Source organism: Suillus plorans (assembly GCF_016647745.1).
Source record: "Suillus plorans strain S12 chromosome Unknown HD556scaffold_15, whole genome shotgun sequence".
NCBI classification, from domain to species: domain Eukaryota; kingdom Fungi; phylum Basidiomycota; class Agaricomycetes; order Boletales; family Suillaceae; genus Suillus; species Suillus plorans.
Genome location: NW_024537399.1, coordinates 396,883 through 424,413, shown reverse-complemented (window position 1 = coordinate 424,413; position 27,531 = coordinate 396,883). Strand labels below are relative to the sequence as shown.

At 43.9% G+C, this 27,531-nt stretch overlaps 10 protein-coding genes across 10 annotated transcripts; 5 read left to right on the top strand and 5 right to left on the bottom strand.

The window, feature by feature from the left end:
• Positions 1 to 1,995: 1,995 nt before the first annotated feature.
• Positions 1,996 to 2,979, top strand: HD556DRAFT_1233011 (uncharacterized protein; the record flags this gene model as incomplete). The annotated part of the gene is made up of 1 exon (XM_041297557.1): positions 1,996 to 2,979. One exon carries the CDS (start codon positions 1,996 to 1,998, stop codon positions 2,977 to 2,979), a length of 984 nt encoding a protein of 327 aa, XP_041162765.1.
• A 1,746-nt stretch (positions 2,980 to 4,725) lies between these two features.
• On the top strand, positions 4,726 to 5,084 carry HD556DRAFT_1431034 (uncharacterized protein; the record flags this gene model as incomplete). Its single annotated transcript, XM_041304965.1, has 2 exons — positions 4,726 to 4,969; positions 5,008 to 5,084. The coding sequence occupies 2 exons, from the start codon at positions 4,726 to 4,728 to the stop codon at positions 5,082 to 5,084; spliced, it is 321 nt and encodes a 106-aa protein (XP_041162764.1).
• Positions 5,085 to 6,965: 1,881 nt separating this feature from the next.
• Positions 6,966 to 7,685, top strand: HD556DRAFT_1440770 (uncharacterized protein; the record flags this gene model as incomplete). Its single annotated transcript, XM_041306169.1, has 2 exons — positions 6,966 to 7,224; positions 7,279 to 7,685. 2 exons carry the CDS (start codon positions 6,966 to 6,968, stop codon positions 7,683 to 7,685), a joined length of 666 nt encoding a protein of 221 aa, XP_041162763.1.
• A 1,842-nt stretch (positions 7,686 to 9,527) lies between these two features.
• Positions 9,528 to 9,824, bottom strand: HD556DRAFT_1233127 (uncharacterized protein; the record flags this gene model as incomplete). Its single annotated transcript, XM_041297570.1, has 1 exon — positions 9,528 to 9,824. One exon carries the CDS (start codon positions 9,822 to 9,824, stop codon positions 9,528 to 9,530), a length of 297 nt encoding a protein of 98 aa, XP_041162762.1.
• Positions 9,825 to 12,369: 2,545 nt separating this feature from the next.
• Positions 12,370 to 13,427, top strand: HD556DRAFT_1440769 (uncharacterized protein; the record flags this gene model as incomplete). Its single annotated transcript, XM_041306168.1, has 5 exons — positions 12,370 to 12,573; positions 12,669 to 12,836; positions 12,916 to 12,936; positions 12,992 to 13,352; positions 13,402 to 13,427. The coding sequence occupies 5 exons, from the start codon at positions 12,370 to 12,372 to the stop codon at positions 13,425 to 13,427; spliced, it is 780 nt and encodes a 259-aa protein (XP_041162761.1).
• Positions 13,428 to 15,451: 2,024 nt separating this feature from the next.
• Positions 15,452 to 15,850, bottom strand: HD556DRAFT_1440768 (uncharacterized protein; the record flags this gene model as incomplete). The annotated part of the gene is made up of 2 exons (XM_041306167.1): positions 15,452 to 15,511; positions 15,581 to 15,850. 2 exons carry the CDS (start codon positions 15,848 to 15,850, stop codon positions 15,452 to 15,454), a joined length of 330 nt encoding a protein of 109 aa, XP_041162760.1.
• An 891-nt stretch (positions 15,851 to 16,741) lies between these two features.
• On the bottom strand, positions 16,742 to 17,619 carry HD556DRAFT_1464601 (uncharacterized protein; the record flags this gene model as incomplete). The annotated part of the gene is made up of 3 exons (XM_041308326.1): positions 17,327 to 17,619; positions 16,899 to 17,278; positions 16,742 to 16,851 (listed from the first exon to the last, which is right to left on the bottom strand). The coding sequence occupies exons 1-3, from the start codon at positions 17,596 to 17,598 to the stop codon at positions 16,742 to 16,744; spliced, it is 762 nt and encodes a 253-aa protein (XP_041162759.1). The 5' UTR covers positions 17,599 to 17,619.
• A 324-nt stretch (positions 17,620 to 17,943) lies between these two features.
• On the bottom strand, positions 17,944 to 18,573 carry HD556DRAFT_1440766 (uncharacterized protein; the record flags this gene model as incomplete). The annotated part of the gene is made up of 3 exons (XM_041306166.1): positions 17,944 to 18,035; positions 18,091 to 18,347; positions 18,383 to 18,573. The coding sequence occupies 3 exons, from the start codon at positions 18,571 to 18,573 to the stop codon at positions 17,944 to 17,946; spliced, it is 540 nt and encodes a 179-aa protein (XP_041162758.1).
• Positions 18,574 to 20,864: 2,291 nt separating this feature from the next.
• HD556DRAFT_1306398 (uncharacterized protein) lies at positions 20,865 to 23,163 on the bottom strand (the record flags this gene model as incomplete). Its single annotated transcript, XM_041299909.1, has 13 exons — positions 20,865 to 20,941; positions 21,125 to 21,212; positions 21,268 to 21,385; positions 21,486 to 21,609; positions 21,645 to 21,654; positions 21,767 to 21,913; positions 22,051 to 22,165; positions 22,217 to 22,305; positions 22,333 to 22,452; positions 22,501 to 22,633; positions 22,684 to 22,821; positions 22,957 to 22,981; positions 23,148 to 23,163. 13 exons carry the CDS (start codon positions 23,161 to 23,163, stop codon positions 20,865 to 20,867), a joined length of 1,200 nt encoding a protein of 399 aa, XP_041162757.1.
• A 3,120-nt stretch (positions 23,164 to 26,283) lies between these two features.
• HD556DRAFT_1440764 (uncharacterized protein) lies at positions 26,284 to 26,972 on the top strand (the record flags this gene model as incomplete). The annotated part of the gene is made up of 3 exons (XM_041306165.1): positions 26,284 to 26,385; positions 26,671 to 26,745; positions 26,799 to 26,972. The coding sequence occupies 3 exons, from the start codon at positions 26,284 to 26,286 to the stop codon at positions 26,970 to 26,972; spliced, it is 351 nt and encodes a 116-aa protein (XP_041162756.1).
• Positions 26,973 to 27,531: the final 559 nt, after the last annotated feature.

Sequence of the window (27,531 nt, the reverse complement as noted above, 5' to 3'; positions counted from 1 at the left end):
GGGCAAGCCTTGGGTCGAGGATGTGGCTGATGTCGATTTAGTAGATAATAAAATGACAATTACAAATAAAGCTAGTAAATGTGGGCCCTTACTCAGGGATGTGTCACAGTAATATAATGGAGCCAAAATAATGGTTGGAATAGAGTTGAGAGACAGTGTGTGGCGTACAGAACATCGAGTTATAAGTTACAGCATTATAAAGGCCAGGAAAAGAAGGTAAATCAAATAGTGCAAAGTTACAGTATAATACGCAGGTAGTGAAGAAACTGAATCCAGACTTCGATACGCAGTAGAGACACCAGTAGAACCTCCATTTGTGGGGGATGACTGCTATTTCCAATGGTAAGGGATGGCGTACAAAAGGGACATGTGAGGGTAGACTCGCCTATAAAAAAACAGAAAGACAGATGGAATGGACCACCATAATATGCAGGTATGTGGATGGATGACGATAGTGATCTCTGAGGATTTGGTGTGAGGGTATATCACTAGAAGTAGATATGAGACAAATGTGTACACTCACTGATTAAAGACTGAAAGTGAAGTATGATGCACCAGATTGAACACACCATCATGATATGTGAGAAATTAATGACGAGGTTAAAAGACCTGTTTAAACAGATGATTAAGATTTTAGCATATTCTGAGGATATGGCACTTACCCACAAGATGATAGTCACTCAATCCAGACTTAAGTTCTTTCTGATCTGCGGTGGAGTGTACAAAAAGGATATGTGAGGGCAGATCAGTAGAAGTATATAAGACATGTGCTCACTAGTGAAAAACTGAAAGAAGAAAAGCACGACACACTGGGCAGAAAACAGATGTGAGGCACTCCCGTGCAAGGTCTTCAACTCTATTGGTGTAGCAACAAATGAGCAACCAGGGTGACCCTCCAGACACGCAGTCTAAGAGTGATAGATCAGCGACACAAAGTCGACTAATGAGGGTTTGAATGGCATGAAGCCAGTTCAGATGGCAAGAGAGGGCCGGGAGTTGGAGTTGAGGCTGGAAGTTGAGGGCCACGACAATCTAATGAGGAGGCAGTGGTGGGCTGGAAGTTGAGGGTGACAACAATCTAATAAGGGGGCAGGACGATAGAGGCAGTGGTGAAGAGTTGAACAAAGTTGTGACTTTCCCACAATTGAACTCGCTACCCAGATTCAGTCAGAATTTCATTGGGGATTTTCCCACTGTGTTTCTATTCAATTCCTTACATTTCTATCTACCACCATTCATTGTTCCTCTTCTCTCTTCTCATTGTCCTTCCTCTCTCTCTCTTGTCCTGCCTCACTAGATCATTGTTGCCCTCAACTCTCCTGACTCCCGGCCCTCTCTTGCCATCTGAACTGGCTTCATGCCATTCAAACCCTCATTAGTCGACTTTGTGTCGCTGATCTATCACTCTTAGACTGTGTGTCTGGAGGGTCACCCTGGTTGCTCATTTGTTGCTACACCAATAGAGTTGAAGACCTTGCACGGGAGTGCCTCACATCTGTTTTCTGCCCGGTGTGTCATACTTCTCTTCTTTCATCTTGACTTTCAGTCTTTTGCCAATAAGTGTACATATTTTCTCTTAACTACTTCTGCTGATCTGCCTTTACATGTTCTTTGCGTGGTATCATTGCTGTCATGGTGAGCAGCGACACAAACTCTCACGATCATATTCCGCAATGCAACACAAGGTACATTGACTTTTGCTTTTGTTATGGACAACCACTTACGATTTGTAGCATTCATCATGCCTAATGCTTTCTCGACATATACTCTTACATTGACTGGGTACTCATCGCCCAACCTCATACCACTTTCAGTGTTCGCCATGAGGTCAACTTAAAATGGATGGGGGGGGGGGGAGGGGGGGGGGTTCGCGCAGAGCAGCGACATCTGTGAGAAGTTATTCTGCGCTGGCGTCCCAGCTTGGTATATCCGTAAACAGAAGGGCAAACAACGGCACCGGCCTTGTATGTAACCTTTTTTCTTTGTATATGTTGCATGCTCACACAATTTTCAGACTCCATTGAAGCTCGCCCTACACAGTCAGGTGAATCTAGGGATAAGTGGAAAGATCCCGAGACTCCTTTCCTTCCACCACCGAACCTGCATTGGGAGGGCACCATGAAAATTGTCATTAGGGATGAGTCTCATGTTCGCACACCCTACGTTATCGATCGGGGGTATAGATTCCCCAAACCCACTCTCCTCCTCAGTCCCAAGTTGCCGGAACGTTTGCAACTATACCTTGCCAATTGGCTTGCTGCTTGTCCACTGTGGATTGGCCGAGTTGATCATGATCCTCCATGCACTTATCCCACTCCTCAGCTCTGGTGCGATTTCCTTGGTAGTGTCCCTTCTGTCCAACCACAATCTTCCAAAGGGAAAGAGCCAGACAGAAAGAGTCTTATAGCCACCGAGAAGGGGATGCGAGCAATGCGGGACTTATTCGGCAATGACCTGTTGGAAACTCAGGGTGATATATTTTCGCCAGAAGGAGTTGTTGAATTTTGGGGTGAACAAATCTTCATCGCTAGTCTCGCCACCCCTCCTTCGCTTCTGGTCCAGAAGATCACATGGGAGTTATTTGAACTTGGCTTTTGGTACGAGTTGAGGGATCTCGATCGTTACTTGGCACAGGGATGTTGGAACAATGATGCCATTAGTCGTGAGCAGCTCCTCCATAGCATCTTCCCGAGCGAGGCTGGTTTGGTGATGTGGTCGGAGTCATTTCCGTCGGAGAACTATGGGTTGTGGAACAACACCTTGATGGGCTGTCTTCCTTACCTTGAGAATTTCCGGAGACTGCTTTGCAATTGGGATGATGTTCCGCCTTGTCTTACAACACCACTGACCTCGGACAATATCACAGATACATACTCCTGGGAAGTTAGGCGCGCGGCGGCGATGTTTTATATTCAAACATTCTTCGATCATTTCAGCAGGCCTCCTATTGTGCCCCACTTGCTTCCCATGCAATCATGATCTCATAATTTTGCTGTTTTTGTCTTTTGCCCATAGCAATGTTTTGCAGTTTCGTTACCTCATCATTATATGTTAGATTGATGTTGCTGTGTTCCTGCTAGTTGAATTTGTGTGACATAATCAGTGACACTGCCTCCAGTGTTATTTGATGTTCCTGTGCAATGTAGGACACTCCGTTACTTGACTTTGTAGGGCCACAGCATGGACTTCCATTTGTAGGACTCTCTGTCCTCTCATTTGTTTGCTCTCATTCATGTATCCTCTGTTTCCAAGCTCCTTTTTCATTCTGCAAGTCCCATCAAAACATATATCTGGTTCAGTTGATCACACACCAAATTCTCCTATTGAGCTAGTGCAGTTACTGACATAATTACATCATGACATTGAAATGCAGATGATGAGATTTCTGACTATGTAGGGTTCCTGACCCGAAGGACTTGCTTTGATGTGATTATGGACATTTGCCTTGAGGGCTTGGTCTTCCAACTCCTAGTGTATTCACCACCACTGCCAGTTATTCCATTGAACTCTCCTCAACTGCCTGTCGGTCTACCCAGTGTCCACTACAATTAATCACTGCCATTGAACTCTGCCGGACTGCGCGTCCATGAATTGAGGTTCTCCAATTGACTTTGTGTTGTTGTTTCTCTTCCTTGTAAGACTTTGGGTTTTAAGGAATTTCGTCATGGCGGTCTGCAGTCCGAAGCCTCGATGTCGTAGAGCAACCATCCTTGATTCACCATCGCCTCTGTCAACACAACAATTGAGCACTATTATTTGTGAACCTTGGATGGTCAAGACATGGAAATGCCCCGTGAGACTAAGAAGCTGAACCTTTATCTTCCTGGCCCACCTTCTGTTCTTCTAACTTTGGTCTGATGTACATTACAGCTTTTGAAGAAATCACCATCATCGCCTGTCCTTGTTTTCCTGTCCCACTTCAGCTTCTTTGTTGCAGCCTTTTTCCATGTGCACCCATGGTTCCCTCTCTGGCAGTAGACTTACGAGTTCTGGAGTTCGTTTGCCTCCTCTTCGTTTGTCAGTTCCCCAACCAAACTGCTTGGTGTGATGCTCTGGAGACCTTTCTTGATGGAATGAGGTATAAGTTGACATTGAAGGTCAGTATTTCCCTGCTCACGGGTGCGCCTGTATACTTAACCTTCTTTCAGAATAGCTTGTGGTGTCGCTTCAGCAATGTGTTTCACTGGTACTGGGTCTTGACTGTGTTGGCTCAGGATCACATCTCTAGCCTCATTACTGATGCCCAGAAGGACGGTTCTCATGTGGACCAGCCTAGTGAGTATCTTTGTTTGTGGTGCCCACTCTGTTTCGGAGGGAACAATTGGCGAAACAAAGTGAGAGGTTCTCCTTCCATGTGCGTTATTTATTATGACTCTACTGCACCAGTTGACCATTTCCAGGCCAAATATTATTGTTTGCATTGACATGTGCTTCACACAAAAATGTCCCACAAATCCTTGTGGTGCTACTGGCAACAATCCTCCTAACCCAACATCGTCTTTCTTTCTACCGATGGCTGATGTAAACACAATGGAAGATTTTGTTTAAAGGTGTCATGGAGAAAGTCATCAAGCAAGGGCCTCCAGGGCGGAGCCAGACAAAGATTGCTATGAAGAGGGCATGCATGTACTAGTGTTGGTCTTGAACGGGTGTGGAGACTCTTTCATCGCTGCAGACAAAAAGCAAGAGAAGGCAAGTACTTGCTTCTTTACCGATACAGGCCTGATGGCCTTGCTTTGTAGACATGATCGTGTCCTGTGGGTCGCAAACCTCACATCGACAGGAGAAAAACAACACTATGCACTTGCTCTATTGGACCGGTTGTTTAAACATCTCCCTACTCAGATGACCATCGGGCTTCTATATGACATTGGATGCCAGCTTGAATGGAGCTGTCGCAAGTTTTACGGACAACTCTATTCTATCTCACATTGTTTGCTGTTGCCGTATTCCATGCCTATGGTCACCAGTGGCCTTGTCAGATCGTCTACCACCCCAGGAAGTGAGAAGGATTTGGACAGTCTGATGGTGAAGGATGTGAACAACTGTGGAGTTTCCTCAAGCCCCTCATCCCTTCCTTGTGAGTTTCTGGGGTACGTATGCTTTATTTGTATCATTCTATGTATCTTACTCTTCACTATGAAGTTTAATCAGCAGCTTTTCATCCTCGACACACAAATTAGTCATCTGAACTCGAAATCATTACAAGGATTTGGACACTCCATCAGCGCTAGATTCACTGTCAAACGAAGAAAAATGGTGCACTGGACAGTTTACATGACTTGCAGGTGGATGAGCATATGCTTCATGTAGAATGGAAGGTTCAGGTTGATCACCAGACAAAACACACATCATGTACATCTGTAATGACCAAATGTTCTAAGAGTCCTGAACTGTAGCACTGGAGAAGACCCTAGAAGCTCAGGAGGCTTCTATCTGTGAGTTCAAGATGCAGCTCCATGGTGGCCGTGTCCCTAACATTGTCGAGTTCAACCTGCATGTTAAGACCGTACACAAAGGGTAGGACTGATTCCAAGGGGCTTGGCTTCAGCTCGTGCGCTGCACCCCTTACCCGAGTATGTGCCCTTAATTTCAGAATGATGTCCGAAGAAAGTCCAAGGACGTCCGAAGGAAGTCCGAAGCGTGGGAAAGTTCGGAAGGACTTTCTGGACGAGTGCAAGTAACTTCCGGACGAGTGCGGGAAAGCTCCAGAGGAACTTCCGGAAATTACGATGAGGTTTCGTCCTGATACGGATACGTGTAATGGCTACTTAGGACAGGTCCTAAGTAGAAGCAAACAGAGGAAAGGCTGCAAGGACAAAGTCCGAAGCAGAATAGGTCCGGAGGACCGCGGGAAAGTTTCGGACGAACGTCCGGAAACTTCGGAGGATCGGATGAGCGGATAAGCGGAGCTCTGGCCTAGGGAATTTCTCCCTAGGCCCGAGATGGATATTGACTAAGTCGATAGACTAGAACTGATATGAGGACTTAGAGTGAGATCTAGTGCGAGGACTAATATGATATTCAGACTGAGGAACTACAGGACATATACGAGAGTTTATATACTAAGGAAATAACGGAAAGATCAGTAAGCAAGCGTCCGAGGCTATGTATGAAGCATAAGCAAAGTTATCAAGTGCGAGTCGGAAATGAAGCATAGGTTAACGGATCAGTAAGCATACCGGTAGTAAGTATAACCGAGATACTGAGGACAAGGAATACCGAATAGAGGAATAGGCTGTGTTAACGTTATATGCACAGGAATTGAATTAGGAAGCTTATCGTATATCAGATCGGATCGGACCGGACGTCCGGATGAGACGCGTGGATATATGGGATATGATATTAGGGTGATGGGACAGAGGATGACTGATGCAGGCTAGCTGAGGTATGGAGGTAAAGGGATGTGGATGTGGATGTGGATGTGCAGAGGTGCAGGGATCCGGATGGATAGAGGACTGGAGACATGGATAGGGCGTCCGAAGGTCCGGATGAGGCGTGGGAATATTGTCGGATGTAAGTCCGGAATACGGGATATGACACTGCAGCTTGCAGACATCCGCTCACAGCAAGTAAAAACTGCTGACACTCTCCGACGATGTCGAGCTGCGCTTGGAAAGGAGGACAAGGTCAACCTGGAGAAGATGAAGAAGGATATTTATCTTACGGTTTGCTTAAATGCCCTTGCAGTCAAAACTCGTATTTGCGACTGCCTTCGTCAATGCAAGTTTGAGTTGGAGAGACTCTAGAGATCGTACAGAGCAACAATCAATGGTGCATTGACGATTTGACTGGACTGGTGCACATCTCATAATTTTCCAGCTGAGCACAAGCTTCATGCCAATACTCAGCAGTTGATCAAGCAGTGGGAGCCCGACATCCTCAAATTAGTTTCAATGTACAATGGTCTGTGTTCTCAACTACGATCTCTTATATGTCAGCATCGAGTACCTCCTTATGCTATTATGCCTCACATCATCCTGTGTGATGGCATCTTTCTGCTTGATGTTGATGACAACATCTGGCAAGATGTCGGGCTTGATGATGACACTATGGTGCTGCCAGCATGGCTATCAGATGATGCTGTCCGAAATGGTATCCACTTGCAACTTGAGGTTGATTGGTGCATGGAGAAGAAAGCTCGACTGATGTGTGAGAGGGCTGTCATTCAAGAATGGATGTTGGCAGAGTGGGGGGCCATAAGAGGTGCCTCAAATAATGCAGGTATGTGTGTCTGTACAATGTTATCAATAGTTGTTAGTGACATTGCAGTGACAGACGCAGTCATGTCTTTCCACCTTCAGTCTCGTGTGGATGAACTTGTCAACATATGTGCAGTCTGGAAGAAAAAGGTTCAGTATATTCCTTGTGCATGGCCAGTTGGTGAGAGCTGGGGACCCTCTGACGAAGCATTGCTTCAGGCCGTTTGTGATCAAGCACAGTCATCCTTTCATGATGAGGATGATGCCAAGAGTGTGGAAGAGGAGGAAGGTGATTATGAGGGAGACCTGGAATATGGTGAGATTGGAGATGAGGAACTGATGGATGCTATTGAAGACATTGCACTAGCGGATGAGTACAGGTATGATCACAGTAATGAGTTAGTGGATGACATGGATGACATTGATGATCACTATATGCCTTCCTCCCCTATTAAATTGTCAGATAAATGTCGGTGCATATAGAATTTATAGTTGTCACTTGGTTTTGGCTGACAGATGTGTGAGAATGTATTATACAATAGCAACCAATAGAGTACTTTTGAGCTACATCTACATATGTATTCATTAATTGAGGAAAAATGAAGGTAGTAGCTGAGTGACATACTTGTTCTTCAGAAAGAATTGGACATGGTGTCTTCCTAGTAGAAATGGAGTAATTCTAGTCGGAATAGTCTGTTGAAGGAGGGGGTGCGGTGCGGTACAGTCTTCTTATTGCATGAATAGTACACCTATAGTCCGTCCCATTAAGCCTGCAGTCTTCCCTATAGCATGCATATTACACCTATGGTCCTTCTCATTAAGCCTGTGGTCTTCCCTATTGCAGGCACATCACACCTATGGTCCTTCCCATTAAGCTTGTGGTCTTGCCCACTTATTATTTTTGCAATGCTATGGTATGCCATCCCTATTGATCTTTCTATGTGAAAGTCTGGAGTACTATAGACAAAGGTTGTAGTAAAGCTACTGGGTCCAAAGGTAGGTAAATGGCCATGAGGTACTGCAGCTAATGTGGTTAGACAGGAAGGAGCCCTCCACCAAGATGCAAGCGGAGTGAGCATTGAGAAGTGGGTGTGATGAACCAACATGTGTGTCGTTTAAAATGTATGTACCAGTAGTGTTAGATGGAACCAGACTGGGCATAGGATAGTTTTCCAGAGGATGTGAGCAGGTCCAGTGGGTATATCATGAAATCTGTTGTGGGTTATGCGCCAGGTGTGTTGGAGATGACTGTAGGTCGTCTGGACAAAGTATACAATTTTGATATATTGTTCAATTATATAAAAAAAGATTCATTAGGTTTATGGAGGGGTCTATGAGGTAGGGCACAGGGCACAGATGCAATCTACAAAGGTAGGAAAATTTGCCAAAAAATCAACATTTGAAGACCCCAGACACCCCTACAGCATAGGGAATTCAAGTGGTCCAAATCATCATATGGTACTCCCACAACATATTCCCAATGGTCTTTGGTTCATATATGGTACATGGCCTTTGGTCCCTAATGACAACAGGGAAAGACCACAGAACATTGGATAGATCACCAGAAAAGTACCTCTTAGGTGAAAACCTCTACAGGTAGTAATCAACCTAGGAGGTGCAGAAAGGGTAGAATAGTGCATAGTCGTGCATATTGAACTTCACCTGAGGCCAAGCTCAATGCACTATGGCAGAGTTGTATCAGTGTGTGCCCAAGGATCTCCACAAGTCTATGAAGAAATATACAGCATTTGATTCTCTGGTATGTACTTTCATATTTTATTGATATAACTTAATTATATGCTTATTTTTACTAGTTTTGCACAGCAGTTAGCACAGAGCATTCCAATATTGTACATGCCATCAAAGGCTGTGCAGGCATTATTTTATTAATGCTTAAACTTGATCTATCGCTCTTCACATCCTAGACAGACATCAGAAAGTGGGAGGCATTAAAAGTATTCCTGAAATATTAAGTTCAATTGTGTATGTAATTAATAAACAAAAATAAACTCACTCATACTTGGCCAGCTTCTCAAGTGCATCTACATATTCAACTGTCAGCACATCATGTTGAGGCTCTCTGACTTCAAAGTAAGCAGATATTAAAACTCTTCATCAATCCAAGAGTCAAAGTCTAGTACCTCATTAGGGTACATTAGATGATATGCTTTAATCTCCTTTGTATAGTTGGTGATTATTGTAAGTGCTTATGGGTAGTTATTGAAAAGGAAGTGACCTAGTTTTTATTCATTACACAGCAGCATGCACATGAGCAAAGCACTTACTGAGTTCAAGATATTGGACATAATAGAAGTGTGAGGCATGTCATATACGTGATGCTGCAGTATTAGAGCCTACAAAGATGTATTTGCAGGTCTCCAAGTCTTCAAGTCCCAGTCTACAAAGATAAAGCAGATGATGTTGGAGTTGACATTTGTGGTTGTATATGTGTTCATGGAAAACATTGACAACAAGAAGTAGGTGGTGGTCTGCAGCCTTGTCATAGATTGAGCTTGCAGCAACTATCTTCACTAAACTGCAGCCGATGGCCTTATTGTGTCCAAAAACATTGAGTAATTCATTGATAGTGGTGAGGGGATACTTTGTACTATTTACATACATAATATCTTGCAATATTTTGCATAACAACATACAGCTCACCACTATGTCGCATCTCTGCGATTGTTTGGACTATTCTGTGTTGACACATTGTCAATGTTGGGAATCACAGCTTAAATGGGCTTTTGCCACAGATTGGAAACAGTGTTCCGGTCACGAGACCCTGTGGGTCTGAGCCCAATAGCTACACAAACATCTTTGCTACCATAGTATTTGTAAAATTGGACATCATTTCACATTGAACACGAGAGCAGAGAGCTACACATAGACTAATATATATAATAGTAAAACAGGTAAAAGGAAAAATAAATAATATACTAATGCCTATTATGCATGATTGAATGAGTTTTGTGAAATAATTTATAAATGTACAGGACCCAAAGAAGCAACAAATTGAGAAGCGAAAAGTTGGAATCAAACTTTCTGATGTTTGCCAGAACTGTTGGACATAGGGTCAGAGATATGACTACCTGTATTGCCAGCAGATTGAAGTGAAGAAGTGCCTGCTTGTGGTGAAGGTCCGCTAGTGGATGTGTCTGAAGGGCAATTCCAAGATGTACAATGCATTGACCCTGAATTATACTCTATGAACTGATAGGAAGATGACATGGATAATAGTGCATAACGAGAAAGGTCAGAAGATGGTGATAGAACTGAGGCTCCAGAGTCATGAAGAGAGGAAGAGACAGGAGGGGGAGGCAAACTTGAATCTGTCCACATTCACCAAGCGAGTGATAGATGATGAATACCTCTGTCAAGCATTTTCAACTACTACCTTGCTGGGCACTCCATCATCAGCCGGGGGTATCAAGAGTATCATTTCTCTTATTATGCTAACAAGCATGGCATGGGTCAATGAGGAGTGTTTCGAGTTGATTGTGCGAAACAAGTTAAATAACTTGCACCATTCATCACTGAGTTTGCCAATCTTCCAATATGGATGAAGTGACAGGTCGAATATCTCACAGGTAAGGGCCCTTTTCTGGTGCAACATAGGTTCAGTCCACGGGTGTAGGGAACCCATTTTGGCCCACTCCAGGACTATTGCATTCCACCTTTCAAACTCCTCATCACCACTTTTGGTAGAGGTGTGTTGCATTGCAGAAAACTACTTAACCAAGGTAGAAGGCTGACCTTTGCCAGACCAGTGGCAGGAGGTTGTTGAAATTTGCTAGATATGAGGTCCCTGGCTTTGTCATTAGGCATGGAATTGTCAGGAATAGGTCCCGGCTTTGGAGGATCAGGCCAGTGTTTGACCTGATGGTACGGACCCTTGACATTCATGCCCATGATCCAAATCAGGAAAATATATGACTCTAGGTCATGCATGAGGTGGGAGTCTCTTTTGAGTTGGTGGTGGTGCCAAAAGAAAAAGTCCCCTATGAAAAAAATGAGCCCAAAGAGACAGAAATGACACAAGGACATACAGTGGTAGTTACAGCATTGCCCACACCGGTTGCATCCAACATGTTCAGCCCAAGGCCAAAATCACCAGCCATCCCAGGACACTTGGGAAACCAGGATACAGGCATTTCCAGGGTATAGAATTCTGGTTTACCATTCTGGAGTGATAGATACCAATCTGGAACTGCATATTGAGGATCTGTCTGAGGAACTGTTAAGACCGTGCACAAAGGGTAGGACTGATTCCAAGGGGCTTGGCTTCAGCTCGTGCGCTGCACCCCTTACCCGAGTATGTGCCCTTAACTTCAGAATGAAGTCCGGAGAAAGTCCAGTGAAGTCCGAAGGACTTCTGGAGGAGCGTGGGAACTTCGGAAGTACTTTCCGGACGAGTGCGAGAAACTTCCGGATGAGTGCGGGAAAGTTCCGGAGGGACTTCCGGAAATTACGATGGAGTTTCGTCCTGACGGGGATATGTGTAATGGCTACTCAGGACAAGTCCTGAGTAGAAGGAAACAGAGGAAAGGCTGCAAGGACAAAGTCCGAAGCAGAATAGGTCCGGAGGACCGCGGGAAAGTTCCGGAAACTCAGAGGATCAGAGGAGCAGAGCTCCGGCCTAGGGAATTCCTCCCTAGGCCTGAGATGGATAATTACTAAGTCGGAGGACTAGAACTGTTACAAGGACTTAGAGTGAAGGCTAGTGCGAGGACTAATATGTGTAATATTCAGACTGAGGAAATACAGGAGTATCTACTGGGGTTTATATACTAGAGGCAAGTCTGTGCAGATCAGTAAGCAGAGGGGTAAGGCTATGTATGAGCATGTGGAAATGTATTAGAAAATAAGACGGATCATAGGAAATAAACTCGGAGATGAAATGAGGTACGGAAAATGAGTATAGTCTAACTTGAGAAGGAATGTACAAAGGGAAAAGGCACGGAAGATAGACGCGGGTCAGATCCGGATGTTCGGAAGTCCAGAGACAGGTGATTACCATAAGGGGATGGGCGCTGATTTAAGGTTTGAGTTCGGACAAGACAGATAGGTTGGATCCGGAGATCCGGAGATGTGGATATCAGATCTGGCGTCCAGATATCAGATGCAGGAGTACAGGGATCTGGACGGATAGAGGATTGGGTCTGGAGACATGGACAGGAGGTCCAGAGGTCCGGATGAGGCGTGGGAGCGTCGTCGGATGTTGGTCCGGAATGCGGGATATGACAGAGGTATAAGCTCTGATGACGATGACGATGACGATGAAGAACAAGAGGAGGAGGAGGAGGAGGAGATGAGTTATCGTCAGTTTGGCTGGGGGGAAGTTGGTGGACAGCACACTGAGCATCCAGGTAATGTATTTGCAACTCTCCTGCGTGTTCAGAGGGAAACAGCCAGGATCAGTTGCCTTTTACCCTGCCTTTCAAACAATCTTACTGATACACATTGCAGGATTTTTCTGAGGAAGAGCTCCCTTCGCAACCTCAGGTCACTCGTCATATTACACCAGAAATTGAATTTCAATATTCCCACGATGAAGATGATGCGGTTGCACAGGCCAGTGTCTCACATCCAGTGAATTCTTTCACGTCATCCAGTCAGCAGTCCAACAGTTCACAGGTATGATGACTTGACTTGTCTGTATTGTACTAATAGTTACTTATTTTTCAAAATTCCTCTGGATACCTCACCAATGCAGCCACGGGCACAAAGCGTTCAGGTGAGGCGATGAAAATCATTCTTCGCGAGGCTCACTGTTTTTTTTTCCATTACAGATCATGACGTCGCAGCCCGATGACATATTGAAATGCCACCACAAGAAGAATGGTCAGCCACGCCTTGCTGATCCAGAAACCCTCAAGTTGTTGGATCCCATCGAGTCTGATGATGAGCAACCCACCCGGCAGTCTAAAGCTAAAAGATCAAAGAAACTTGACAGGCCAAAGCCCACTCAACCAGCATGGTATGGTCCACAATGGAAATGTTTTCTTGAAGATGCTAAAGGAGAGTGTCGTGTGCAACACGCCCTGGAGAATCCCTTTCCAGCTTTAGTCTCTGATTTACCATCGTCCGTATGTGAGGTTCTTGTTTCAGTTTTAGTTGCATGGGACCAGGATGGTAAACAGTTCGAAGCTGGTAAGCGCTCGTTCTCTCTTAAACCAATCTGTTTCATGTTGCAATTCAGGGATTCCTACGTTTTGGATTAGATGAATGTGTAAGTGATCTTCTGCTGACTAGGTCTATTCTAAGGGAACATTTGTAGGGAAAAACAAGAAATTTTGCTCATCCTGCACTTTGTGATGCTGTCATCGCCTTCTTTTACACAGGACCTTACCGAATCGCGTGCAGGCGACCAGATATTTTCCACAACCAATTGCCTGTGTCATGTCTAACGTTGGTTAGCGCAGCGGTAGTTTTTTTCCCCTACCTAACATTATAATATATATTGATTTATTGTCCCTCTATAGTACAACTGCATCCTCAACGGTCTTGCCAGAAATGGCAACAGAAAATATTACCCCAAGTTTACTGCGAGGCAATACGGCCCTATCTACCACAAAATGGTTGAAATGCTCAAGGACATCCTTTGGGATCTGTACCATGGCCCTAAGTTGTTGGCGCAACTCCGGGAGTGGGCTGAAGCTGGATGGCGAGAATGTTGCTTTTGTGTGGACTATTTCATACTAATTTCATCCATACAGGGCCGCAAGTATGAAGGTTGATGGATCTGCAGATGCTCGACATGATCACCTACAGGTCATTCTTGACTGACACTTCGTATTCACATGTCCACGCTCACACTCACACTCGCATTCAAGTATTTCTATTTCCTACATTCATTTACTGCACTTTGTTATCTCGCTTATTGCTGTGTTATCAATATGATCTATTGTGCTATTTTATGTCTAAGTTCTGTGTATGAGGCAGTCACTGGAGTGTCTGTGAGCTTCTGTGCAGACTGATACCCAAATTTAAGCATAAGTTCTGTGCATGAGGCAGTCACTGGAGTGTCTGTGAGTCACTGTCTAAAAGGGACCAAGCTGTCACCCTTGGGCGCTGTCCAGTTCTGTACAGCACATATTAGTTTACTGATGCAAACTGCGCAGTGCACTTTGTCAGTCTCGAGCTCTGAGTTTCCAGTGCTCCTCTAATCCAACATAGTATTCTTAAGACTTCTTTGTATTCATACAGCCATTGGGAGCCATAGTGTGCCTTCACACTGTTCTTTTGGGTATATCGTTGACCAAATTATTGTGCCTGCCCTGGACCATCAAATTCAATATGTAGCTTCTGAATACACCTACACGCAACATATCTCAAATAAGCAAGAGACGATAAAAATAGATGGTAAAAATATCTCACATCAGTTTGAAGTTTGAACCAACCACCACATACACCCACTGTTACAATAACATTTAGACCCCTATTCATTTTTCTTATCATTCCATCAAGCGGGCTGTCCGCACTATGTTTGCTATCTCTTATCTCCTTATCTCGATACACCATTTACAGGCTCCGCTTGAACATTTGCTATATAGACATGTAACTCACTGATTGTATTCCTTACTTTAATCTATTGGGTTTTAGCTGGAACTTGTCCTTCAGTAAGGTCTCCAACCTTACTGTCTAGAGAACCACTATTCTAAGAGAGTTGCCTACACTTGTCTTGGCCTGAAACCTTTGATCTCTCATTCGAGAGAAGAACTGTGTCTGTCTTGCTATTTGCAGAACATCCATTTGGACTCAGACAGCTCAACTTACCCCAGTCATAACACCCACACATGACATATCCCAAATAAGCATAAACCTCCAGGAGAGACGGTAAAAAGAGATGCTAAAAATATCATTGTGGGCATAGTCATGCGGTCAATGCATTACTTGTATAGCTTGACGATGGACAACATATTTCATAGTAGTCTACTAACTAGGGAGGCATAGTAGAATAAAAAGCAGGAAAATGACAAAAATGTGCCAAAAAAAAACATACATCCCTATGAATGCTACATGGTGGTTATGATGGGTAAGGGTGCTTGTTTTGCAGTCATCTGAACAGAGAGAAGGCTGGAAACTACGTCCCACAAGAAAAGACAATTGTCTTGCATGGACTGGTGGATCACAGCCTGTTGCAATGCATATCCCACTGCTCCTTCATGCTCCATTGTTCCGTCATCTAACCTGGAAGTTGCCCGTTTCTCCTAACAACCTGCATGCCACTCAATGAATGCTATTACATGTCATATCTCCTCTTGCACAAGTTCGACCTCCTCCACCCACCTGTTTGCACAAGCTTGTGCCTTGCACCACTCGATATACATTGCTATTTCTGGTTAGAAAAACTACATTAAATAATTAGCGACTCTCACCTTCAGAAAGTTCTTCTTCACCTGCTCCGTGTGCTGCTTCCAAATCCAAGACATGGCCATGAGCCTTCGACCTTCTGACACCAAGCCTCCTGCCTGCACCTCCATCATACTGTAAATGTCCTCATCCTTAAGCTTTGGGAACTTGACTTTCCAATCAAATCGTAAGAGTGCATCTGCCAAGGCATCAAGTGCCCTCCATGTAGTGCGATACTTTGTTGCAGCAGCAGCAATTTTTACTTCCACAGTATCAATAACAGTGCAGGATCTCATGTGTGCTCACTGACCAGTTAACCAGTTCTTCTTGAATCCAGTAAGATGACACTTGAGTCATAGGTGTTGCTGGAGTTCCTGGAGAACGTCATGTGCCTGGGCATGGCGTAACTTCCACTCAATATTACACAGATTCACTTTGCAAGTCATGCCCGCCTTCATAACTGCAGTGTTAAGACCGTGCAGGAATATGAGATATGACATGCAGACAGCATCCATGGTTTGATGGCATGGTATCTGCAGTGTCAGAGATGTCAGCTCAAAGTCTGGCAACACTAGGAATATATAACATTTGGATTTGGATCTACTGCTTGATATGACAGTGCAGTGTGTTAGTACATTGTTGTATAGTAGACAATTGGTTATCGGTAACATTGGAGCGGTGTATTCACAACTGTGTGCCTGTATATCATGAGCAAGGCAAGAAGTAGTAAAGAGCCTGTGCTACGACAAAGCCCAAAGGACACTAAATGACTGACTAATCTATAGTGCTACCCGGCTGCTGCTCTGCTACTACCCCTGGGGTCCCCTACTACAGTGTGGATTCCAATGTTTGCAGTATCTGTTGCAAGTCGACATCTGAGAGGTAAAATGATTTGTTAAGCCCAGCTTGTCAGTGCAAAACTCAGACATACTGTAAAGCCTCTAGGTCGATCCCAACAGTGATTAATATACTAGGGGAGACATCTGTATGGAGGGAGGTGTCGATTCCTTGTCTTAGTTGGTGGGCTTCAAGCTGAGAGAGCTCTAGTCTAACAGATGTCTGGGTGATAACTGTAGTGCACAAGTCAAAGAATGCAAATACCATACGAGCAAAAATATACCTGATGCTTTAATCACAAAAGGGTTGGGCTTTGAACAATCAGCCTCCCAGTCTTCTAATAAATTCTGTCAAGCACTACGACCCGAAGATGGGATAGCTTTCTTGAAGTCTTGAAGATCTATGGCATGCTGATAACATTCTGGAATTGCCTCCTTGATTTTTTTGAGAAGTGAGGGACCTAATAAACTGTCAGAGGTGAAGGTATAATCTAAGTGTAGTCCATACCTAAGTTGGACACTTTATGCCAATTCCAATCACTGAAATTGTTGTCCAAGATGTCGTGTCTTGACCCTGGGCCCATTTCCTGTGTGCTTATAGCAATAGGATTCATATTGGACCATTCATGTTCGATGGCTTCACCGTCAGTCCTTGCCATGCCTTTGATAAGGTTAAGAGAATAAGAAGTTTGACATGCTGCAATGTATGCTGGTAGATGAGATTTCGGTTTCGAGTCACTTGCAAAATGGATCTGGGAGGGATAGCATGACATCCGCTCCCACAAATGTTTACTCCATTGACAGGCAATATCATATGAGACATTGAGAACCAGAACCTCATCAGAATGTTGCAGTGTCGAGAAGAACAGGTAATCTATATTCACATATCTAAGTCTCTCATGATTAGATATTGTTGAAGATGTCAGAGACACATACCTTTCTCCTTTTTGGAGATCTTCAACTGAGGACGGACATGTGAGGTTATGACAAGTGCAAACAATGGCGCCAACACCTGTGGCAGCCAGTCCCCATGAATTCTTGGTGTCAGCAAGATTAACAGTGTTATGGCTGGCACATCTCCCAACCCAAAGGCAAGTTTTTGCCAGGTTGAGGACAGGCTGGGCACAGTACAGTAAGCTCTCCCTCTTTTGTGCCAAGAGCACCACCAGGATCATGGCCATGTCCAGCTCATTTGAGAGATAGTACATTGTGTGTGAGGAATGATAGCTAGATGAGAAGGGGTAAAGGGGGGAGAAAGGCAGGCTCCTTCCCATCCACTTGCTTCGAGGTTGAAGTCGGTCTACTAGGGCCATGGGAATAGATTACTTATTGCATGTGTCAATTTAAACCCAGCCCAACTTTATTCCTTCAACCTCTTAGCAGCGGCTGGAAGGAAACATTTGTAAACATTGTCAGCCACAGCGGCAAAACTCATGCCAACCTTGCGGAGCTCAAATGTGAGGTCAAGAAAACCTAATTGAATATGACATAGATAGTTTATATAATATTTTCTATACTATATGCAGGAGTCCGAGTATTCCAAAGTCCCTAGTCTAAGCATCATCAGAACCTGCACACAGGAGAACTTCAGCAAGCGACCATATCTCTGGCAGATGAAGATTATGTTGGCCTTTATCCAGAATGACTGTGACATAGTATGCATTTGTCCATCAGGCGTGTTTCTTCGTTCGGTTTGCCACCCAGTTGCTCCCATAGCAAAGCTTCATCATCACAGTCTTCATCTTCAACAGTAGGATTGCTAATACCCTTTCTCCTTGCAGCAAGGAGGACCTCAAGCAAATCCCACGTCACTGGTGCATGTTGTTGCATCCCTTCACTTAACACATCAATACCAAACTCCTCTAATTGCTGCACGGATGTGTGTGAGACTGAAAAATGGGAGCTGTTTGCCTTTGCTGCCAAGGGTGCCTGATAGATCATGGACTTCTTGTGCACACTGCACATCTGTCTTTAATGACTGTTGTCACCCACTTGAATGTACTCTCTCCTGTGACTTGAAGAAGCTCTGTAATGCGGTGACTATTTTCTCTTGGATCAATCACAGTCTTTTCATGGGTAAAATGTTGGTCAGTCAGGAGCCTGATAATAAACATAGATACTGAGATGCCGATGAGATCAAAGGCTTCCAGGATGGCATCGACTTGATCTGCTGTTGCTAACATGATTGCTGATTATATAAACTATCTATGTCATATTCAATTAGGTTTTCTTGACCTCATGTTTGAGCTCCGCAAGGTCGGCATGAGTTTCGCTGCTGTGGCTGACGATGTTTACAAATGTTTCCTTCCGCCGCTGCTGAGAGGTTGAAGGAATAAAGTTGGGCTGGGTTTAAATTGACACATGCAATAAGTAATCTATTCCCATGGCCCTAGTAGACCGACTTCAACCTCAAAGCAAGTGGATGGGAAGGAGCCTGGGAGAAAGGGTGAAGTGGGGTAAAACTCAAATAGACCTCTGGACGCGAGTATAGATTCAGCCCAAGGGGATTGCTACTGAGAACAATTCCTCTATGTAAAATTTGGAGGGAAATCACTGAAGCTGGTAAGGGTAAGTGAGAATGGATGGAACACAAGAGTTTAGCACAATGCAATGCAAGTGTGAGTGAACTGCCGATGATGTGATGTGATGCGAAGTTGAGTGGCCAAAAAATATGTTATTGTGCAAAAATGTGCAACTGTGTGGTAGATATATGCAAATGCTGCAAGGTGTAAAGGTGAAGCAACCAAAAGGCTGGGCTGATGGGTTGTACAAAGATAAAGAACACCAGAATATGAATGCACTGCGTGGCCATTAGAGATACGCGCGTGATGACTGGGCATTGGTTTTAGATTCTGAGTCAGAACATTATTGCGTGCAAGCGGATGATAGATTTCGTGTGTGGGAGAGAGATAGATACATGAAAAATTCGCAAGTACAAGTATATATGAGTGTGCACTGAAGCGCTATTTGGAGCCGAGTAGCTAGCGGTAATATGTAATAAGGGTTCGTGATGCAAGTAATAGAAATATATATATCATAGCGCCGGAGATATGGTCAGCCTAGTATGAAACAAGTAAAATACACACCAATGGACAAGCGGAGGACATGGATAGGACAGAGGAAGGACACGCGATGGAGCTGAAGGAGAGCTGATGTGAACCAATGTAGGTACAATGATTCAGATGGTGGATACTGAACTATATGTTGGGTCTTGCTTGCCTAAGCTGCTATGCTCGAAGTGACAAGTGCATTCGACCCTCAAGGGGAAGCAAGTGTAGCAGGGATCTAGGGATTGGCACAGAGGGTGCTGCTCGTCGGCTGACGTGAAGTGCGAGCATGGAAATGGAGCGCTTGAGGAGCGCGAAGTGCGGGAAAAGTGAGCAGAGTAGTGCAAGGTGGGGGATATAAGGATAGGTTCGTAATAGACATTAAGAATGTTTTTACTGCCAATAGCTACTGACTATGGCATACGACGGATGAGCTACACACTGATAGTGTGGTGCCGGGAGCTTCTATATGATTCGATGATCTAAAACATGAACTACAAGTGCCTATATATGTCTAAAAATGCGCCCCTGAAGTGGAGCTGAAGCACTTGCGAAGTGAGTAGGTAAGTATGTAATTAAGGGTCCATGACATGAGAATTGAGCAATCATTAAAATATAATATGGTCTGATATGAAGAAATGACATACAAAATGTACCAGTCAGGTTAGTTTTGACAATGGATGGATGTGCAACGTAGGGCGCAGGAAAGCGCGCTAGGCGCGCGTGCAAGAATGCAGCGCTTGGGGCGGCCAATGCGTGGGAAGGTAGTGTACACTTGGTGCGGGAGAGCTGCGCTTCGCATAGGGAATGATTGGAGAGGTATTGGCACCAGTTGTGCATCAAACTGTACTTTGAGACAAGTCACATATATAGCCTCTATGAGGCCACAGAGATGTCAGTCTCTGCACCGAGCCGTGGCTGTTGGCCAACAATGTAAGGGATGTGTGTTGAGTTAAAGATAGCACATGCTGTGCAAGGACCCAAGGGATGCTGCAAAAATAGCCTCTACAAGGCTGCAAGGACTCCAAGTCCTACAACATGTTGAAATTGCCAACTCATTTATAGAAAAGCTTCATAATGGTCCTATACTCATGTTAGCCATGGAAAATAATGCAATAGTCAATGTACTTACCTTGGTCTAATACCTTCTAGTATTATCTGTTAGATGTGCTAATGCTTGGTAATATTCAAATGCAGATCCTTTTGACTCAGAGGTGTACATTTGGAAGTGATTGAGAATGTGAAAAGTAGCAGCAGTTTGGGGATCCGTCACAGTTGCTGGCTACCAGCAAGAGCAAAGGAGTTGGGTAGTGTGTGTTTGTGCTGTCTCGCAGTTGCAGAAATCAAGCATGACACTGTGGACACCAGTGATGTCAAAGACAGTGAAGTCATCCTGGAATGCAGCAGAGAGATTGCAACAATGAACATCAGATGGATGCCTGAGTTGTATGCATAGCCCTAGGTCTCTTAAGTTGCTGCACTGGAAGTAATTTCCAGTCCAAATCTTATAGTATTGTCAATTAAAAGAAACACAAATAAATGTGAACACATACTTGAACATAATGCAAAGGTATCATATGGTGCAGCGAGATGACATGAGACTGACAGTAAAGCTATAAACCTTCATAATTGATACACCAAACAAACAGCTGGTTGATGCATGCCTGCTCCCCATGACAGTGCTTACTCCATCCATCATCTCTACACCCTTCAAGCTGGATGAATTCCTTGAGGAAATTATCATGCTCTGGGAGCCATTGTTTTTGAGGGTCATCCTGAATATTCATGAAATGAAAAAATTAGCAACAGAAATATAGAAATAGTACACACCACTGCTGTATGTTGCCGTTTGGTTTTCACTGGTAAGGTATCTGTGCTGGTGTTGGCAAGATAATTGAAGTATGGTTCATCAACGCTTAAATATGAAGTGAAATCAAAAGCCTCAGAACTGGTGGTAATAGCTGAAGATGTGTTGGCATTTTAGATCTAGTTTTGACAGAGTGATGATTCCTGTTGGTGACATCTACAGAGCTATGCACATGATATACACTTCCCTCAGGAATATGCAATTGAGTTTCTTGATGGTGTCATTGCCTGGCCCTGGCTGCAAGTTGAATGCTGTTCTCCTCCTTGAATTGCCATTGATACTTGCCCAACTTTCATCCCAGAGAGCTTTTGACCATGTGTGAAGAAAATAATATGCGCACCTTGAACATTCTGCATTCAACAACATTCATCTGGTCACATGATATATACTATGTTGCCAAGCTAGTGCATCACTAAACAAGGCAGCATCAAGAGCTCCCTAATACTCATCCATGAGGGAAACAATCTCCTCTTTGGCATCAAGGTAAAGATGGAAAGATTTAGTTTGCAGATATGCGGTGCAAGGACCAGCAAGATTTTTGACCGTTGTTACCAGGTCTTCTGCATCCTTCAGCAAAATCCAGGCCTTTTTAGATGTGTAACAGCTCAGCTGATATGCACGCACATGCAAATGATAGCAACAAGACAGCAACTGATAATATTAGTTACAAGACACAAGAAACAAGACAGGTGACATGTAGATATACATGCAAGTCTACAGTACTTATTCTACTCCTAGAGCAGTACCTGAGTGACTGTACCATCACTCAAAGCCTGTTCATAGGCAGCCTCAGCACCAGTTAAGGAGTACCATGAAAAGCAAGCTCCTGGGATACCAACAACATGCACATACACATTGTGCCTGGGCAAAAATTGAATTAAATTATAAATCATTAGATCTTAGAAAACATACCATCCTTGAAAGACCCCAGTTTCATATCCAACAGTGATGACATACCAGTGCACAGATGCAGAGGTGCTTGAGTGCTGTGTGGCCTGAGCCTAAACAGCAGATCCTGCAGCATTTACAAGGGCAGGGGTAGCAGTATTGACAACAGCATTGATAGCAGGAGTTGCAGCATCAGTGATCGACATATGGGTGAGAGTAGCATTGATGCTGTCAGTTGTTGACATATACTCAACATTCAGCTGTAATGTTGAGTATTAAAATATTAAACATTGATTTTATGTATTTACAGGAATCTGGCTGGGTGCCGCACACGTAACACGAGTGCTTATGTACACAAAAATGCATGCAGGGCCGCTCATGAGTTCATTTGCAAGAAGGTTGGTTAGACTTTGGTTGGCCCTAGTTGCACCTTGATAATAGCTAAATAATCAATCAGGCTAGTGTCAATTAGCTGGGGCACTTGCACTTACCATGATGGGTCCTCACAAGCTCTATGGCACTTGCCAGTTTGGATAAAGTGAAAGTTTGTTCCTTGATGTGGCTGGGAGAAACTTTCATTTTGAACAAATTGGGTCAAGCGGGAGTAATAGTGAGTGGGTAAATGGATGCTGTGTATGAAATTTCAGTGCAACTTATATACATATAATAGCTTTTCGGAAGAAATCCACGTGATCAACTGATCTCATTGGATAATTGCAAAAATAAGATTAAAAGTCTGTCCCAAATGGAGTATCAGTACACACCTGACACCAGCACAGAGTAAAACATCTAAAAAAACTCAAGGTATGCAATCTGGGTGATGAAATTTATTTTAGCCTAATACCAGTGGTTAATAGATGCCTGGTGTATTATGGATGACGCCCAAACAGTCAGCTTGGATGAAAAATAAGGTGGATAAATTCTGTCTAAGCCAGCTGCAGGGTGAAACAACTACTTTCTTGCCAATACATCTTGTGAATGGTTCAAGAAGTGGCCTAAAGCTGCTGTGCATTTTAAAGATAGCAAAACTGGTATTCCACTTCATTCCAGCTGTCTGAAAAGCAGACAGAGGAATTAGCCCAACATCTCAAACAATGATGTTCCATAAGTTATCTGTATTACAAGTTCATTTTGGGTCGCTTATACATGTTACAGCAACTCCACTGCTGCGCAAGGATGGGTGACACAATTCACTAAAACAGTGATGAAGGTCATGGGCTCCACCACTGCTTACACTCGTGGGCCTTCTGTTCCTAAATCGATTGTAATCAGGAACTGTTTATATCACGTTACAGTCACATTATAATCACACTTGCAATGTTGCTGTAAGATTGATGGCGGAGTTTCAAGCGGTTGCAATATGTATGCAAGGTGACTGATATGTGTCTTATTTGCTTGAATTCCCCCTTCACAGCATTTTTGAGCATTCTCCCCCATTCTTTTCATTCATATTGGTTCTAGTACATACATTGAATATCCCTGTTGACAAAATGGGCCATGAGAGGACAAAATATTGCGACCTATGTCAACAAGACATCAAACATTATGGTTACACCACTCACCGCAAGGCTTGCAAGAAGAAAGCCGAAAAACAACAGCAAAATCAAGATTTCGTGGATTCTATTTAAAGGGACACAGGTATGCACAATTTCTTGTTGTTCACAATATCTAATTTTGCTAGTGGGTCCCTCGAATCCTGGACGGATGAGGGGAGATCGTACTGATACAGTATTGAGGCAGGGAGGTAGGTCTGACATTGGTCTACTATTGATTGATACATTCGAGTTGAAACAGGGCAATACAATGTTTCACCAAGCACTTGGAATGATGTAGACGATGTGGAGTACCATGGTGAGCTCAGAATTGTTTGTTATGTTTGTTATATTCATCATTGAAACTCTAATTAGAACCTCCCTCATTTCTCAATGCTGATGTCCCTGAACACATGGATCCTGTGTGCCAGGTCGACAATATCAAGTGTGAATATCATCCTGGCAGCAGGATCACACCAGAAGTACATGCCTTCAATGAATTCAAACACCATCCAATGGCATTAGCATCTTCTGCCCCACCTGACAAACACCCTTGGGCTCCGTTCAAGTCATAACTGGAGTTTGAGAGTGCCAAACTCGCTCTGGAGGCTTGCCTTAACAACGATCAAACTGATTGTCTTATCAGGTTCTGTAACAGGTGCGCTTCCTGGCAGGAAATATTTACGTTTGAGAACCACAAAGACATCCATGAATGGTGGGATACTGTCTCCCATCGCTGTCATATCCCGTATTCCGGACCTACATCCGACAATATTCCCACGCCTCATCCGGACCTTCAGACGCCCTATCCATGTCTCCAGTCCTCTACCCATCCGGATCCCTGCACCTCTGCACATCCACATCCGCGCATCCATGTCCAGATCCCTTTACCTCCGTACATCACACCTCCATACCTCCGCAGCTAGCCTGCATCATTCATCCTTTGTCCTATTGCCCTAATAGCATATCCCGTATATCCACGCTTCTTGTCCGGACATCCGGTCCGGTCCGGTCCGGTCCAGTCCGATCCGATCCGATATACGATAAGCTTCCTAATTCATTTCCTGTGCATATAACGTTAACACAGCCTATTCCTCTATTCGGTATTCCTTGTCCTCGGTATCTCGGTTATACTTACTACCGGTATGCTTACTGATCCGTTAACCTATGCTTCATTTCCGACTCGCACTTGATAACTTTGCTTATGCTTCATACATAGCCTCGGACGCTTGCTTACTGATCTTTCCGTTATTTCCTTAGTATATAAACTCTTGTATATGTCCTGTAGTTCCTCAGTCTGAATATCATATTAGTCCTCGCACTAGATCTCACTCTAAGTCCTCACATCAGTTCTAGTCTATCGACTTAGTCAATATCCATCTCGGGGCTAGGGAGAAATTCCCTAGGCCAGAGCTCCGCTTATCCGCTCATCCGCTTATCCGCTCATCCGCTTATCCGCTCATCCGATCCTCTGAAGTTTCCGGACGTTCGTCCGAAACTTTCCCGCGGTCCTCCGGACCTATTCTGCTTCGGACTTTGTCCTTGCAGCCTGTCCTCTGTTTGCTTCTACTTAGGACTTGTCCTAAGTAGCCATTACACGTATCCGTATCAGGACGAAACCTCATTGTAATTTCCGGAAGTTCCTCCGGAACTTTCCCGCACTCGTCCGGAAGTTACTTGCACTCGTCCGGAAAGTCCTTCCGAACTTTCCCGCGCTTCGGACATCCTTCGGACGCCCTTGGACTTTCTTCGGACATCATTCTGAAATTAAGGGCACATACTTGGGTAAGGGGCGCAGCGCACGAGCTGAAGCCAAGCCCCTCGGAATCAGTCCTACCCTTTGTGCATGGTCTTAACAATCGCACTACATGGGTGTGTTTCTTTCGCTTTTTCTTAGGTTCAAAGTCTGACAACTTCTAAGTTTAGTTTACTCAGGACATAATTTCTGTACCATATGATGATACAATATGACAATTTGATTTACACTACTGAGATCTCTGGGAGTGGGTGGCCGATCTCCTCCACGATCCTCAGCTGTTCCCACATATGGTTTTTGATGTGCAGTGCTTCTCAAAATTTGATGTCCTGCAGACATTCATAATGGACAGGGTGTAGGTAGTGGCTATGTAGTTGGATGGCTTCCGATTGTATGACACAGCAAAGTTGATATATTTGTGGTTGGGACTGATACTCTGACATAGGTAAAGGAAGACAAAGACCATACTGGCAAGCCAAGCTGGGTCAACTTCAAGAATGCTGTTTGGCATGAATCATTTTCTCTTCGCTCACATCAAAATCCCGCACAGGACAGTGGTTTGAGTGCCCTGATAACATTCAACAATGGTTCTTTCCTATCATCTTAATTTTATCTGCAGACTATGAGGAACAGTGAGTAATATCACGCTTCAATGTTAATCTGAATTGCTAATGAATGATGTCATTAACTATGTAAGATGTGTTATGTCGCTAATCCAAGGGATCAAATGCCTTTGGCCATGTCTGGTCTGTCTCGTTCCCCATGATGAGCTTTTGGACACATTGAAGTGTTATCCTTGTCGAATGTCTGCCCAGTCTCAGGAATTGCTGAAGGCTGCATGGGCCCAGGCAACTGCTGAGAAGAAGGAGGAGAAACTGAAAGAGTATGGCCTTCGTGATGTCAGAGTAATATTTTCTCTATTGTAAGTTTGTTCTGATTAAACAAAGCTATGGAATGCCTTCTCGACCATGACATGTACTGATGTACACAATGCATTGTCATGGGATCGACTCCACTTCAATGGTGGTCTATATTGTGACTATCTCTGGGCCGAACTACAGAAAAACATTGTCGGTTTGGGATGAGTGAAAGTAGCACAAATGGACAAAAAGTAAGTTTGTGATTCGAGCACTGTCAAATTATGTCTTGAACTGATTTGTTAAACTAGTTATGAAGCCTTTCCACGCTAGCGGAACTTGAAGCACCTAACTGAGGTCATGAACATTACTTTTGCTGATGGCAGTGTATACAAGGACATCTCTAAGGTTTGTTTTTGATTCAAATTATTACTTAATTGCTACTGACAATCTTTTTTCAGATGGTAATCTATGCTGCACACACAATTTTGACAGAGGACAACTGTCCACTTGGCTACCTCCTACTTCATTGTATTCGCCTCTTTCTCAAAGTTGACACATATGCAGCGCCTGAAGTTCACACAACTGAGACTATCAGTGCAGGCTTTCTTGACCTATCTACAGGTATGCCTTGAGTTTCCCTCACATAATCATTCATTGATTAAGCTTGTAATAGCAATACATAGATGAGAGCGTTGATAAGAGTGACAAGAATTGGAACTTTCCCAAATTGCACATGAGTGTGCACATTTTTGATAATATTGAAGCAAAAGGTGCAACACTGTGGGTACAACAATTCTGATGCTGATTCAGAACAATGTGTTGGGTCTTGCAGAACCTAGCTGCTATTCGACCCTAAAGGATTTTTGGACCAGGTTCAAGGCTCAGCGGAGAGGAAATGTCATGAAAACTGCTGATAGACTCAGACTCATACTGGTACTGGTGAAAAGGTTTCTTTATTATGTAAGCTACAAAAGTGCAAACATAACAGTAAGGTAAAAACATTCTCTGTAAGGCTAGCCAGGAATCATTCCCTACAATACATAACTACCATACAAAGCCGAATGAGAAAATGCATGGGTTGCTGAAAGACTTGTACTTATGGTGCACAAATTTCAGGGATGTGGCACCTCAGGTGACATTTTATTACTAACTATCATTTTGATATTAATTTCATTTCAGATACTCTGCATA